This window comes from Coccinella septempunctata, chromosome 2, assembly GCF_907165205.1.
Source record: "Coccinella septempunctata chromosome 2, icCocSept1.1, whole genome shotgun sequence".
Taxonomy (NCBI): Eukaryota; Metazoa; Arthropoda; class Insecta; order Coleoptera; family Coccinellidae; genus Coccinella; species Coccinella septempunctata.
This window is the reverse complement of record NC_058190.1, coordinates 35,268,413-35,283,723: the sequence shown is the minus strand read 5'-3', so window position 1 is coordinate 35,283,723 and position 15,311 is coordinate 35,268,413. Positions and strand designations below refer to the sequence as shown.

General features: G+C 34.2%; 2 protein-coding genes across 4 annotated transcripts in view; both read right to left on the bottom strand.

Moving 5' to 3' along the window:
* Positions 1-7,601, bottom strand: part of LOC123307312 (5-oxoprolinase) — an 89,355-nt gene extending 81,754 nt beyond the window's left edge. Inside the window, exons 1-2 of one of the 3 annotated variants that reach the window (XM_044889566.1) lie at positions 7,583-7,601; positions 372-544 (exon numbers count right to left, since the gene is read on the bottom strand). In XM_044889566.1, the coding sequence (XP_044745501.1) occupies positions 372-539 (168 nt within the window). In that variant the 5' untranslated portion in view covers positions 540-544; positions 7,583-7,601. Of the gene's footprint in view, positions 1-371; positions 545-4,488; positions 4,638-5,345; positions 5,503-7,582 lie in introns of those variants that run through there. The other 2 variants (XM_044889564.1, XM_044889565.1) reach the window with 2 other exon arrangements.
* Positions 7,602-7,805: 204 nt separating this feature from the next.
* LOC123308680 (glucose-6-phosphate isomerase) lies at positions 7,806-14,532 on the bottom strand. Its single transcript, XM_044891448.1, has 9 exons — positions 14,354-14,532; positions 13,612-13,834; positions 11,677-11,991; positions 11,056-11,329; positions 10,762-11,001; positions 10,419-10,583; positions 8,681-9,038; positions 8,421-8,627; positions 7,806-7,952 (listed from the first exon to the last, which is right to left on the bottom strand). The coding sequence occupies exons 2-9, from the start codon at positions 13,818-13,820 to the stop codon at positions 7,891-7,893; spliced, it is 1,830 nt and encodes a 609-aa protein (XP_044747383.1). The 5' UTR covers positions 13,821-13,834; positions 14,354-14,532; the 3' UTR covers positions 7,806-7,890.
* Between the last annotated feature and the right edge of the window lie 779 nt (positions 14,533-15,311).

Sequence of the window (15,311 nt, the reverse complement as noted above, 5' to 3'; positions counted from 1 at the left end):
TAATATAAGAAAAGTCCTGCTTCTTCATATAATTCAGTTTCCAGAATAAAAATTCCAAAAAACGTATCAACCCTCCCCAGTCTCCCTTACAGAACATAGTCTATACTGTAATATTAGGCTCTTATTTCCAGTATAAACGGAAGCTGCATGCGTAGGTCCATTAAATATTAAACCTCTTTAAAGTCCTTTAATGCTCAATGGTAGGTCTGAAAATAGTTTAGTCGAAAACTAAAACGTGCAAATTTTCAGCACAAAATTGTGATGAGGGACACCTTGTATATTTGACAATGGTTATGAATAAAACATGGCCATTCTTTCAATCTTAACAGAAAAAATTATGGGTAGGTACGGCAAGAATTTGTTCAATTTACCTTTTGTATGATTCTCCGTATTCCTTCGGTAGGAGCGTCATTGTAGTTCTGGGGATCTTCAGACAACAACTTCAACACCTTCAATTCACCACCTGGACATCTAGCGAACACATCAGTGAAAGTACCACCACGATCTATGGCGAATTGGAATTTATCATCGGTTGACATTTTCTGTAACAATGTCATATAATGCTTAATATCACCCTGTGTTTTGATCTTGCTTAGATTGAAATATAAAGTTTTTTGTCATATATTGTCAAATTATTAGTTAGTTTACAGCAGATTCACCATGAAAAAGCAAACCTGCTACACTAGAGGTGTTCAACGATGTGTGTTTCTTGCAGAGGATGACTTTCCTCCTGTCAACGTTAGGAGTTTTGAAATTTGAGGGAGAAATGCAGCATCTATTAAGAAAATCAATGTATCCTCATAAGTTCAAAACAAGATTTGAAGGCATCCAGCACCATCGATGTCTTTCAAATTGATAATAATACGAAGAAAGCTCAATAATCTGACCAACCGTCACACCAGGGGTTTCTACAAGCCATTGGAGGATTAATTGAAAAGCAATGAACAATTTGAGCAAGACTGTCGATTAATACTGGATCTCACAAGTCTCATGTTATTATTACCAGGCTGCCGAAGAGATATATTCCGAATCGAAAAGAAGAACTAGTACATTCACTTTCTGGAGACATCCAGAACCAAACAGCGGAACATACGTGTTTGAAAATACATGCAGCCTCAGCAAAGTAAACAAGTGTTGTAACTTCGAAGTTTTGGATCAGCCACTGATTAGCTGCAAGTTTAGCTCTAAAAGAGTTCAGCTTTTATGTTCTGCCGTTCAATACTCGAAGCATGTCTGTTTTTTACAAGAAAATACATCGTACTATAGTGGCAATTTTACATCGAAAAACATCGACTTTCAACTGCTTGTCCCCCTAAACTGGTCTTCGAGACTTTACAAAATGGTTTCATGGTTTTTCATATTATATATCTGTTGATATGATCTTTTTTCAGTTCCTTAATTGATTAATTAGATGTGAAAGGGAAATGAAATTTCCATCAAAATACAATAACGTTGATCGGTCGAGTAACAATTTTAATATTTGAATGTATGAGTTGATATGAGAGTTTGAGAGTGTGTTGTATTTTTGAGTACCTATCCAACTTAGTTAATACTCAATGTATCCTAAGTTAATACTCAATGTATATCACCTTGTGTTTTCATTTTCTCAAAAATAAATATTTATTTCTGCCCTCTTGTTTATATCCTACTTCATCATGTTTCTTGTCGTTCATGAATAAAACTTGAAAATAGAGAAAGAAAAAATAGAAATAACCTCAAATGAAATGTTTACTAATTCTTGTTGGAAGCGTATAGATATACGATTCTCTACTACTATATTACTGGGAAACTAAGGGATATATATATATATATATATACAGGGTGTGGCGTAATGAATGGATAATATGGAGCCTGCAGGTAGAGGACTCTATGGCGGTTCAGAAAAATATATTTTACGTTTAGTAAAAGTGCCTTGGTTTTCGAGATATTCGAGATTTTCGAAAATTCAAGAAAATCACACCATTCGCCACTCTTTTTGCAGGCAAGACTCCAAATGAAGGAATTTTTTCAAACTGTTTTTTGGATAGTATTCCTGGATAGATGCGCTATCGAATGTAAATTATTATTTTTGAGGCGCATGAATAGTTTTTCTTAAATAAAAGAATTAACTCAAATTTTCCGTTTTGCTTATTTTTTTTCCTAAGTTCAACCCAGCGTGGTGTGAAAAATAATATGGTTACCTGAGTGCCAAAGCAAGAGAAAACATGCCTGTTTCACTGAGATTCTGAAATGGTATAACTCACTTTATTTTCAGCATTAAATACAAAGTAAATTTCTATTACAATGAGTCAAGGCAGAGTTTGACGTAAGCCTTTTTCTTTAATTTTTAGCAACTGAAATGAGACTTGCAAGCAGAATAAAGCAATTATTCATAAGAAGTTGTAGAGCATCTAGTACAGCTCCTGATGCACACTTTGAACACTTTTTGTAAAACTCGATTCAATTAAACAATATTTCAAAATCGGTTTTTTTCCCTCTTATTCTTTCCTCATTAAGCCCTAGAGTTATAAAGTTAATAGTTGTTAAGCGAATTTCAAGTAACGAAGTGAATTTTAGCACTTTTGTAATTAAGAAAAAAGCTGAAAATTAGGTAATTTTTATTACATTGAGTCAAGAACCTTGTTACAAAAATGCTGAAATTTAATGCATAACTTGAAATTAACTTGAAAATATTGACTTCACAACGTTGGGGTTCAATAATAAAAGAAAACGAGAAAAAATAACAATTTTGAAATATCGTTTCATTGAATGAATGAAATCACAAATGATGCTTAAATTGGCCATCATGAGTTCTGATACATGCTCTATAGTCTACACTTTCTAATGAATCATAGCTTTATTGCATAGATATCAACAATTTTAAAATGAGTATCGTTTCATTGAATTAAATATCACACAAGATTCTCTAAGAGGACACCATGAGTTTCAGTAAATGCTCTATACCTTCTTATAGACGATTGATTCATTCTGCTTGCACTTCTGATTTTAGCTGATAAATATTTTAGAAACACTGTTTACATCAAGCTAGGCCTCAACTGATTGCAACAGGAATTTATTTTGTATTAAATGCTGAGAATACAGAGAGTTATACCATTTCGGAATCTCAATGAAAATGGCATGTTTTTTCTTGCATTGGCTCTCAGGTAACCATATTATTTTTCACACCGCGCTAGGTTGAACTTATGAAAAAAAATTAGCAAAACGGAAAAGTTGAGTTAGATCTTTTTTTCATGAAGAACTATTTATGCGCCTCAAAAATAATGAATTACATTCGATAGATCATCTATCCAGGAATATTATCCAAAAAACAGTTTGAAAAAATTCCTTCATTTGGAGTCTTTCCTGCAAAACGAGTGGCGAAGGGTGTAATTCTCTTGAATTTTCGAAAATCTCCAATATCTCGAAAACCAAGGCACTTTTACTAAACGTAAAATATATTTTTCGGAACCGCCATAGAGTCCTCTATCCCCAGGCTCAATATTATCCACTCATTACGCCACACCCTGTATATCCTTCGTATAAATTCATATAAAAATCAAATGGAATTGGACAATGATCTCGAAAATCGTATTTTCTGTTGCAAAGCTTTATCAAAATAAGTTTTAAAGTATAAAAGTGCTTATTTCCTTATTTTTTATTTACATATCTCTATAATCATTCTACACACTGAGGTACTGGGAATTGTCAAAACAGAATTAGCATCGATATCAGAGGCGAATATAATAAAAAAAATCAATACAAATTATCTATACAGGGTGAGTCTTTGACCGGTACAAATATTTTAACAATAGATTATTGAGTTCAAAAGAAACACTTTTTTCCCTTATCATTTTTTCCGATTCGGCCCTGATAAAAAGATATAGCCATTTTAACTTATCATAATGAGCTGTGCCACCCCTGAAAAAACGAAATTCCTCTCAGATTAACTAGCTAAATCTGTGACATTACACATCTGTGGATCTTTCAAACAAATTTGTATTCACCCAATTTTTAAAATTTCACAGCTCCTTTTTAATTTTTGGACATCAAGTTACTCGAAAACGGCGCATCATACGAGAAAATATGAAGAAAACTATTATTTTACAAAACATTCAAAAATTCATTAGATAGCGTCCAACTTTAGTTTCAAGAGTTGGGTTCTTTGAATTTTTGTTATTATTATATATAGTACGTAATGGTAATAATGAGAAAACTGTAAGACGTGGTTGATATCTTATGCTCGAGAAAGATTCATCAAATAAATGAAAAATTACATTCCGAAATTAATTTCATTTGATGGAACCGTTTGTGAGAGAAATAAATAACAACATTTTTTATGGCTTTTCAACAGCCTGTATCATTTAAACCGAGCTAATTCGGAAAAAATGGTAGAGGAAAAAAGTGTTCCTTTTTGACCTAAGGAATCTACTGTTGAAATATTTGTACGAGTCAAAGACTCACCCTGTATAAATAGCGGGACGGTTGATTTAAATCCCTTCAGAACTGTACCTTGACTTGAGCAGCACACTATACATATATAGAGCGCAATTCGAAATCAATTCTCCTGATTAAATGGAGTTTTTTCCATTGCGTCAAATGAATTCAAGATCAAAATACGAGATAACATAACCTTGAGGACAATTTAACTATTATGTCGATGGGCCTCTTGTATAAGGAAGAATGTCACAATCAGATTAAATTATAAGTCGAGCGCAAACATTTCCCATAGATATTATAATCACAAGCGCTCATCGGTTTTTAACGATTTCCATTCATTAACAAAGAAAAATTCGTGAAGTTCGATACTAGCATCTCAAAATCCAGATTGAAAGAAACGCGATCCGAGTAAGATTCGAAGAGTTTTATGAAATCTGGACCACTGGTTCATCATTCTGACCTTACTGTTTATTTCGCACGTTAGCTACAACAACATTATAAATCAAAACCGATGTATCTTTTCTCTGGGATAGCAATCAGACGATATAATTATTCCTTAATAATAATGGAAACATAACTACTAATTTTGAATTATTTTCGTCATAACTGAAAAATAGCATATTTTAACTTACGACACGTTATTCTAGCGAATGAGCGATTTATTGTAGAGTTTCTAATCAATTCTGTAATAAGTGTAATATACATAACTGATTCCATTATTCAAAAATTCTAATATCATGGCGATATTTGCCCCTTAAACCGACGATCTGCGCAACACACAATACTTTCTTGATATTCGTGATTAGCATACCCATTTTATACCTACATAGTTTATTTTGGGAAACAAGCCGTTTAAAAATCGCAAACTCTTTCATGCCGTTCATTATGATCACATGACAAGCTAGTACTAAATGAATTTATCCAATTACCTTCAATCAAACAGCAGAAAACCTCATTAAGAACAAATCTGATAGCCGGTCCCTTACACCAGTTTTCGGCAGCAAACTGGGAATAAAATTGAATATCTTGATACACTCACGAATAATTCCAAGGTCGAATAGGCTGATATTTTGATAGACTGTCCAGGATACCAAAATTCTAGCGCCCAATTTATCAACTATATACATTATCTTTACATGTACCTACTTACACCTGTCAGCTTTTCGGTACAATATATTTAGAGGCATACAATTCATTATAAACTATCAGGACTCTTTCTAAATCAAACATGAAAAAAAATAATTTGTCTGAAATTTTCTCTTTTAACATTTTCAAGCATTTAGATTCCAAAAAACGAATCAAGAAAAATAACGACAGCGAGAGCTTACTGTCGAAGAGATTGAATATGAGGGTCGAAATAAAATAACTACTTCAAAAAATATTATATCAAATGGATATTCTTAAGACAAAACTATTTTCGGATAGTAAGTCTTCGGGTTTCATGCATCCATCAGCTTCAAAACTTTTGAATGAATTATGATTTTTTGTCATATTTATTCCAAGATCTTTAACTACGACTTTTTCAAGTCGATCAGTGGGACAAGCTGCTAAAAGAATCGTTTAGAGATATTATTTAATTTTTATTGAATAATTTCATTGTCTTATCTCCAGAGTAGTTCGATCTCGATATGAGATGAGGCGTGAACCGCTAATAATAGACGGATATTCAATCAATGCAAATGGGGAGATTATAATTTTTTTCGCTCAATTTCGGTTTTTTATAATTGAATTCATTAAATGGCGATAACGTTAAAGAATTTTGAAATTTTGGGAATCGTCCATGAAAGCAAAAGGATATAAGCAATTTTAGAATATCATATATTTCCGTGTTTTCATTATAAATCAAGAACAAAAGAAGATATTAGGATTTGAGGGACGTCATATATGTTGGAGGCGACTTGCAAAAGGCAGAACTTTTTTGTCAATAAACAGAACTTCCATCTGGCATAGTTGAAATATAGTGGTGGTTTTAAGTGGTAGGCATCGAATTTGTCACCACCCTGTATGTATGACAAAAGTGATGATCCAAAAATTATAACAGAAATGATAGACTGACAAAGTATCAGTTATTCAATTTCCTGTTTCATGATCCTCAAACAACTACTCCATCATTTCTTATATATTTAATATATATGTGCATTCAGGGATATCAGCGTATCATATATCCCGCACATACAGTAACGGAGTTTTCCCCCACATAGACATATAGGGCGTTTCAAAAAAAAAAACAACAAAATTTTTATTCCTCGAAAAGTTTCGTTTGAATGACAAAATAGGCCTCTGAAAATATGAGCCCTTAATTTTAATGTTTAGGTTGTCCGCATCGCACCTTTCGATTTCCCATAAGAATAACAGAAAAAAATTTTTTCTTCTGACTTTTATAACTTATGAACGATAAAAATTGCATTGCAATATCCTTTCTTTTATTTGTAGAGAATTTAACGTTCTACAAAAAAAGGCTGATATCATTTTTCGATAAATCAACTCAGTCGAAGGGAATTCAAGGTTTACTTTACCCTCAATTTTCCTGAATGATTTTGCAAAATATTATGGTTTAAAAAAAATGAGACCAAAACATTATACAAAATATAAATTAGACCTCTGAGGATTGTTAACCATTAAATATCTGTTATATAGTAAAGATAGACGGGGTACTTAAAAAGAATTATCAATGCCAGTTGACTCTTTCGAAAATTCTGTTTTTTTTCTTAAATAAGCATCAATTGTTCAATTGGAAATTTTTTTTTAAGTTTGTTTCAAAACCCGTAAACTTATATATTTGAGAGATTTATAAAGAAAACGGCTAAATTATGTGCAAATTGAAGTTTGACCTTGAATAACTTTCGACCGAGTTCATTTATCGAAAAATGATATCAGACCTTTTTTGTAGAGCGTTAAATTCTCTACAAAATATAGAAAGGATATCGCAAATGCAATTTATCGTTCGTAAGTTATGAAAATCAGTAGAAAAAAATTTTTTCCTGTGTTTTTCTTATGGAAAATCGAAAAATCCACCGATTAATAGGAATAGAAGCTAGTATCAGTCAAATTAAACTACTGTACAATAGATGGAAATAGCATGTTTGCAAGGAGACGGTTGTCCACTATACGAAGTTAAAAGATTCTCTCATTATTAAATACAGAGAGAAATGAGGGAACCAGGACTTTCACTTATCGGACGAATATCACCCTCAAAAGTTTAATAGAAATGGGAAGAAAAGTCACAACGGTAGAATACGGTTCTCTGCTATGTTTTCGTCTTCCTAAGGGCTTTCGCACCGACAGTCAGACTACTCATAATAGGATGAGAACTCGGACAGGACGAGGTTGTTTCTCCTTTCCGTTTTTTTCAGGTATCTGATAAATAAAATAGAAAAAACAGACAAAACTTCTGGGAGCACAATATATTTCTTACAAAAATTCCATATTTTTCAAAAAACATCAGAAATATACAAAAAATTATATTATTTTTGTCTATCCGGCCTCTTCTGGTGGAACATCCCCTCCGCCACCTCCTTCTCCCTCACCATCTTCCTCTGTTATAATAAAATGAATTTAATATTTATGCATTTAAGTTTTTGAGCCTTGGATATCTAGCGCATTGACATTTTTTCTTAAATATAGGAAACATGCAATATCGTATACAAATTTTCGGTGCGAGATAAATTATGCGAAAAAATGAAAAACAGATTCAAAGTTAAAATCCACTTAATCAGTTTTCAAAAAAGCAAGTAGAAGTTTTTGTTGAAGTTGAAAATTTCGTGATAGAATAGAAGCTAGAAGCAAGCATATCAATAGTAATAAAAAAAATTCAAATTATCTTACAGAATCCTATCGAAAATGATCAAATGATAACATAATACTAAAATTATTTATACGAGTGTTCCTTAGAGAAAATTTTTCTCGAAAATATTCGTTCATAAAGTACCCTTTTTATATTCGAAAATTCCATTGGAAGAAGAAGGAAGCTATTGTTCGAGATCATTTGTTCACTGTTTAATTACCATCTATTTCTCCTTCTTTCAGCCTGTTTTCTTTGATGAAACTTATCAAACCATTGGTAGATGAATCATGTGTAGTGATTTCATCGTCGTTCGAAAGTTCAGGCTCGATAACCTTAGCCAATTGTTTACCAAGTTCAACACCATACTGATCAAAAGAATTGATGTCCCATATGATGCCTTGAACGAAGATCTTGTGCTCATACATTGCTATAAAAACAAGAATTGACACATGGTGGCATATGATTATCAAAATTACTTACCAATCAACGCCCCTAGCGTGAAAGGCGTGAACTTTTTCACGAGGATACTATTGGTGGGCCTGTTACCCTCGAAAGTCTTGTGAGGAAGTAGTTTTTTCAGCTCATCCGGTCTAATCTTAGTTGCTTCCAGTTCTTTCTTGGCCTCCTCTTCCGTCTTTCCCTTCATAAGAGCTTCTGTTTGGGCCAAGAAGTTCGATAAAAGGAGTGTGTGATGGTTTCCGATAGCATTAAAGGTTCTTACGGGCATTATGAAGTCGGCTGGTACCAGACGAGTTCCTTGATGGATCAACTGGTAGAAGGCGTGTTGACCATTGGTGCCTGGTTCGCCCCAAACTATGGGACCAGTATGATAATTGACCTAAAAGAAGAAATCCCACCATGAGGTTATCTACATATGTGATCATTTTATTTTAGATCATAACACAAACTGGCCTCAGGAAGTACACCCTTTAAGAAAGGTGCAGTGCCCTTTGCCCTTCACCCTCCATATATTAGTTAGGTACAGTCTAACACCGTATATTCGACTCGTATACAGAGGGATTGGCGTCGTTGGGCAGCGTGAAGCTGTTTCAAGCAGAAAAATATTTTTGGACTGGCTTCGGCAGATACAAGCAGAATAGCTTCAAAAAACATCCGGGACCTCAACGAACAGCTAAAAGCTTAAATCTGGATTCTATCAAGTTGAAGACGTAAACGTGAACCGATAAGTGATTGTTCTTGGTTCTATCGAATGTATTTTTCACTTATCCTTCAGAACAATAGCATACTGTTTTCAGCATAATTGTAAAATCCTATCGAAAAATCCTAACGAGAATCAACTTATTTAGTGCAGAAAAAACTAATAATTCTGTGTTCTACGATGGTCAGGGCCGGATTTAGACTTGATGGGGCCCTAAATTATTCGAGACATAAGGATACCTATAAAACTAGTACCAAATACAGCAGGCACCTTTTTAATTTGCTTTACAAACCCATAATAAAATGGTGTTTATTCATTTTAGGCCAAAAACCCTACTTTTCGCTATCGATGGGTTGAATCTGTACTACCCACCCCTGTCTATGATCGGTGCAAACCACAGAGGTGCAAACCTCATTTTTGTCAAACTGACGTAGATTTATCAGGAATGTCGAATTTCAGAAGATTTTTTTCTTATATCCGATCTGGCTCTCGGGTCGGGAGTATTTGCAGGGCACGATCCGGATATTCATCTTTCGATTGGTATTTTTCGTGGCCTTCTATATCCTATCTTATAAAGGTATGCTCACAGATGGCAATTTCCAAATCCCCTAAATACACTGATTTTCCTCTCTTACCCACTCGGTGTTAGGACATAAGTAAAGAGTTGCGTTCACAAACTTACTCTGAGTAAGCTCTGATTTCTCTAAAAGTTGGTTTATGCTGACCGGTAACTTATTCCCCAAACCCTAAATAGAAGTAAACTTGAAATATTCAGGTTTTTGGTTGTAAAACTGCAATAATGAACCCTCATATGAAAGCCGAGAAAAATTAAACGTGATCGAGCTACCTGCGTAATCCCATAGCAAAGACAGGAGAGGTTAATCTTTGCTTTTAGACCTTTGTCTGATTTTGCACAGCTAAAAGGCTGGACTAATGATCATGGTACAGGAAGGAAACTTTTTCAACTTGTCTGAAATTGTCAGTAAGAAGTTGAGACGAGCCAGCTAGTCATGGATGAAAACCAATATCATAATATCATCTTGTAAGCAAAATACTCACAGTATTTCCTGCCCTGGTTATATGCTTTCCATTGCTCTCCATATCACCCTGCTGGAAGTATGCAGCGAAGCGATGGAGGTACTGGTCGTATGGTAATAATGCATGGGTTTCAGCTCCGAAGAAATTGGAATACCAGATACCAAGACAAGCCAGGATGACGGGGGCCTATGAATGAAAAATAACTAATTTACATGACATTCAAATATATGAAAATTAAAGTATGAATACAATTTCAGTTGAGTATGAGGAATCTTTATGCAAATTCAATCCAGGTGCATAAGAGAATTATATTTTTTCTAATATTGAATGGATAGTATATTAGTACCTTTCAAGAGTGACTCACATTTTTCTCAAGAGGCTCATTCATGAAATGTTGATCCATAAAGTAAGCACCGTCTAGAAGTCTCTCGAAGTTATGGAAACCGATTGACAAACAAATACTCAGACCGATGGCAGACCAAAGGGAGTACCTGCCACCAACCCAATCCCAGAAGCCAAACATGTTCTCCTCGTCTATTCCAAATTCCTTAACTTTCTCGGCATTGGTACTCAATGCCACGAAATTTTTAGCAATCGCTCCGTCCTACAACAAATAATATATTTTCACACAAAAATCAGTCACCCAAACAGTACATACATATGATGCCTTCTGAAGGAACCAATCCTTGGCAGTGTTGGCATTAGTGATCGTCTCCTGAGTAGTGAATGTTTTTGAAGCGATTATGAACAGAGTGGTCTCAGGTTCTAGTTTCTTCAGAACCTCAGCTATGTGGGTGCCGTCCACATTCGACACAAAGTGGCAATTCAGTCCAGTGGAATAAGGCTTCAGAGCTTCAGTGACCATAAGGGGGCCCAAATCCGAGCCTCCAATACCGATATTGACCACATCAGTTATTTGTTTACCAGTGTACCTGAAATCACAATGGAATCAGAATAAATATGATATCTATGATATATCCCTACAAAAATTAGTTAACAACACTTGTATTTTGTTAGGCATCTTCAAATACTGCTCAACGGTAGTGGCCCAAATAATACAATGATTGAAAGATAAACAAGCATTTATTATTTTAATTTAAAGAGAAATTAATAGAACAACCTACCAGAATAACAATACGGATCCGTTCTGATAAAAGTCAACAAAAAATTACATATGAGTCAACAATTAATCACCCACAACTGATGTTTAAATCAACTTATGTTCAGATCAATAATCAGGGACATCTATTTTTAATTGAGCAGGTTTTTTAGAACTCACCCTTTCCAGTCTCCACTTATAACTTTTTCAGAAAAATCCCTCATATGATCCAATACCTCGTATATATCAGGCATAATATCTTTGCCTTCAACGATGATAGGATTGTTCTCAGGATCCCTGTTTCTCAAGGCAGAATGGAGCACTTGTCGACCCTCGGTGAAGTTCATTTTCGCTCCCTTCATAAGGCACTGTCGCGCCTCCAGTAGTTTTCTGTCTTTGCATAATTGGAAGAACAATTTCAAACCTTCCTCATCAATGCGGTTTTTAGAGTAATCAATGAGAATGTCTCCATCCTTTGGAGTGGTAAGTTTCAAACTAAATATAAAAAAAATCATTATTGAATAGCCATGCTTACTTTGTATATTACTTTGCACATCATCTTGAATTATTGTGCTAGTTATTTTTTTGGATAAAAATTAATTTGTCGGATTTTTGTAATAGATAAAAGATTTTTCTAATCCCGTATGATTCATCGTAGTTTCCCGAACATGTTTCAGTTTGAAAATGTCATTTTCCCGCACTATTTCGGGAAAGCTTCCCTGCTATCCGCGAAAACTGATTTTTCCCACACTTGTGTAGCAAAGTGACGCTTAAAAAACTGAAATGACTGACAGATAATCGAGGAAAAAACGTAGTAAAAAAATAATTTTCCAACTATTACAATATTTATTCATGTTAATTTTTACTGAATATAAAGTTTTTGTACCAACATTAATGAAAGGTAAAATTGATTGGAAAGTGATGTCTCTAAATGAGATATAATTCTTCTGAATTATTCTTTTCGCCAAAACGCTCTTCCACTTTGTTACTGATTTTGAAATCTCCCAATTAAACTGGCATTTCTACTCAATTCATGAAATACTCCAAAATTTTGGACTTATCAACATGTGTTCATTTTTATTCCTGGCGAATGAGTTTTTCTCATCCTCTCAAAATAATGTCTTATAACTATTATCAGAGACAAACTCTCTGTTATTATAGTATAATGGTATAAAATATTATGTATATGTACTAGCGCGCGCAAGTGTGCAGTTTTCTTGATTTTCCCTGTCTCCCAGACAACTTTTCCGAAATTGTTTACCACAATAACCTGCCACGAAATTTGAGAAGGTTGAAAAAACTAATAAAATTGGTTCCCCCATTTTTAAGTACTGCTATGAGACTACGAAACGGGGATCCATCCAATGCATGATTGGAATGACGACTATGGATATGATCAAAGAGGAATCTCTTTGCTATGATACTTGTTTGAGACCCTTTAGTGAGAAGCGGCAAATCAAAGCCCACTTCGATGTTACAATTTTTTATGGAAAATACTGACAGTACTGTTCAGGAATATAGGAATATAGGAACAAACGGCCTGTGTCCCTGTATAGTGTATAGACAGTTGCGATTTTCATTGAACTCGACTCTTTATTGAGTTATCTGGTGATTCTGAACACAATGATTATAATTTCAAATTTATTTTTTCAATATTCAACAGAATATAATGAAAAATTCCTAATTATTTTATGTATATTCAATTAAATGTTCTTATAGTTTATATAACCAACTCTGAGAGATCATTTGGAGCGAAATTCAGATTCTGTACAAATAGAGTTACATTTTGTATCATAAAACATCTTATAATTGAAAAAGAAATATTCCATATTCCATTTAGTATAACAATAACGAAAAATTGCTTTATTTCCTTATAAAAATGAGTGAAAGTTTAACATAATTCAGAAGAAAATTCCTGAGAATTCCGTGAAATGTTACATGTTACATCTCAGTAACATTCGAAATGAAATCATAAATTCAAATAATACGAATTTCCTTTATTTTGTCCCAAAAGTATCGAAAACCGTACGAAAATCCCTTGAAGGTCATTTCAAGGTGACTTCTGACAGCCGCTCACAAATTAGGTTATCTCAAAAACAAAACAAAATCGCTCACCTGAATCTACTAAATCTGCAGGCGTCTTTTTCAAACAAATCCCTTATGTGGAATTTGCTACCCTTCTTATCGAAGTATTCTACCAGTTTTTTCCATGTTGGTTCGCCGGTTAAACAGGGTTTTGGTTCCATGCCTACTCGAAACGGATTGCACTTGCCCGTGCACGTAATCAGACAAGGCTTTTTCGTCTTGGGAGCGTTATTAGCCATTTTTAGGCGGTTATCTGTAATTCAAATCGGTGGAATGTTTGTAAATGAAAGTCATTCAATTATTGGAACGGGACAATGATGGAATAATGATGTGACGTTCATTTGAAACCGAAATACATTCACTATATTGGGATCATCCTGAAGTATGTTAATGATCATGTTTTTTGAAATTTCAACTCCCAAAAGATATATACTACTTACAGTATTATCAACACATCTTTTATGTTAGTGTTCTGTTACACTGTTAAGGTGCTCAATCGTTTTTCGAAGCAATTAAAATTCAAAATAGTACAAATAATAACTGGGAGGACCTTTCTGCACTGTTGGAAAAGTTCCTTCTAATTTTTTTCTTGTAGATTCCATTACAATTTTGATTTCCTTTATTCCTTTGGGGGACAACTTACCCTCACCCCATGAGCCCGGCGATGTCCGTAGCCGATATTTGTACGTGTAAAATAATCGCATTTCCCGACAACCAAAAGTAAAACTAGCGTCAAGTAAAAACAATATCTAATTTTCATTGGATAACTCACCAAAAAAAATAAATCAGAAGATCTTGTTGCACTTATTCAGATTATTTTGCCAAATGAAGCTGGGTAACGGATGAATTTTCCATGAGATGTTAAATTGAGGAAATCCTCAATCAATTCCACTGGGATTTTATTTCTTTTTAATATTTGGAAATTTTTTGAGTTGAAACTCAGTTATAGGAACGTCATCTGGAAATCAATTCTGACGTAACTGATGATTCACATAGAACAGTAAATGGTATTCAGTCTAGTTTCATCGATTTCACAAAATTTCTGTAATGGGCCCCCACACATCCCTGTTGTGTTACAGATGTAATTGTGCTACTGTGCGGTAAGTTGCTAAACAAAAATCTGAATTTTGCTAACTGTTGAGGACTATTGAGGAGTTCTGAAGAGCACAATTTTCTAAAGCGATAAGCTATCCAATAAGAATAATTGGCACACCAACAGGTACTATATTTTTATTACGTCCTTTCTTGGATTGGACGGATTAACTGAAGCTAATACTATTTAAAGGGGGAAAGAATAAAACTGCTTTCCCATGTTATTTATGCTCTAGTGCCAGATACAGTGATTTTTTTTCTTCACTAGTGAATCTGAAATGAGAGCAGAATAATTGAGAAAATAGGTCGAATAAAAAGTAATGTCCCCCAAGTCATGGGTGAAGTATATTTATTGCCCATGCGCTCGTGTCCGACTTTCTTCCTCGCACTCATTTTTGTCCCAGAATTATCACTGTTTCGCAACAGTGCGGGAATTATTTTTTTTACCGGCTAGTGCCGTGTAGTGATTTTTTACGCATCAGGGCCAGAAAGTGATACTTTCAAATCTGAAATGAGTTTGGTCAAGGGAAGTGGGGTGCGGGAAAGTATATCACGTTCCGCACTTATTAGGAGAAAACTTTTTCCAATTTTGACACATACAGAGACACTTTTTAAAACTCGTTGACGTTTTGAGACGT

What these genes read in the sequence shown, in the direction of transcription:
- LOC123308680 (XM_044891448.1), bottom strand. Translation starts at nt 13,820, where the DNA reads ATGGCTAATAACGCTCCCAAGACGAAAAAGCCTTGTCTGATTACGTGC. An exon ending in ATGAGCCTCTTGAGAAAAAT is followed by an intron (nt 10,584 to 10,761) that starts GTGAGTCACTCT and finishes TTTCATTCATAG; the next exon opens with GCCCCCGTCATCCTGGCTTG. An exon ending in CACGCTAGGGGCGTTGATTG is followed by an intron (nt 8,628 to 8,680) that starts GTAAGTAATTTT and finishes TTGTTTTTATAG; the next exon opens with CAATGTATGAGCACAAGATC.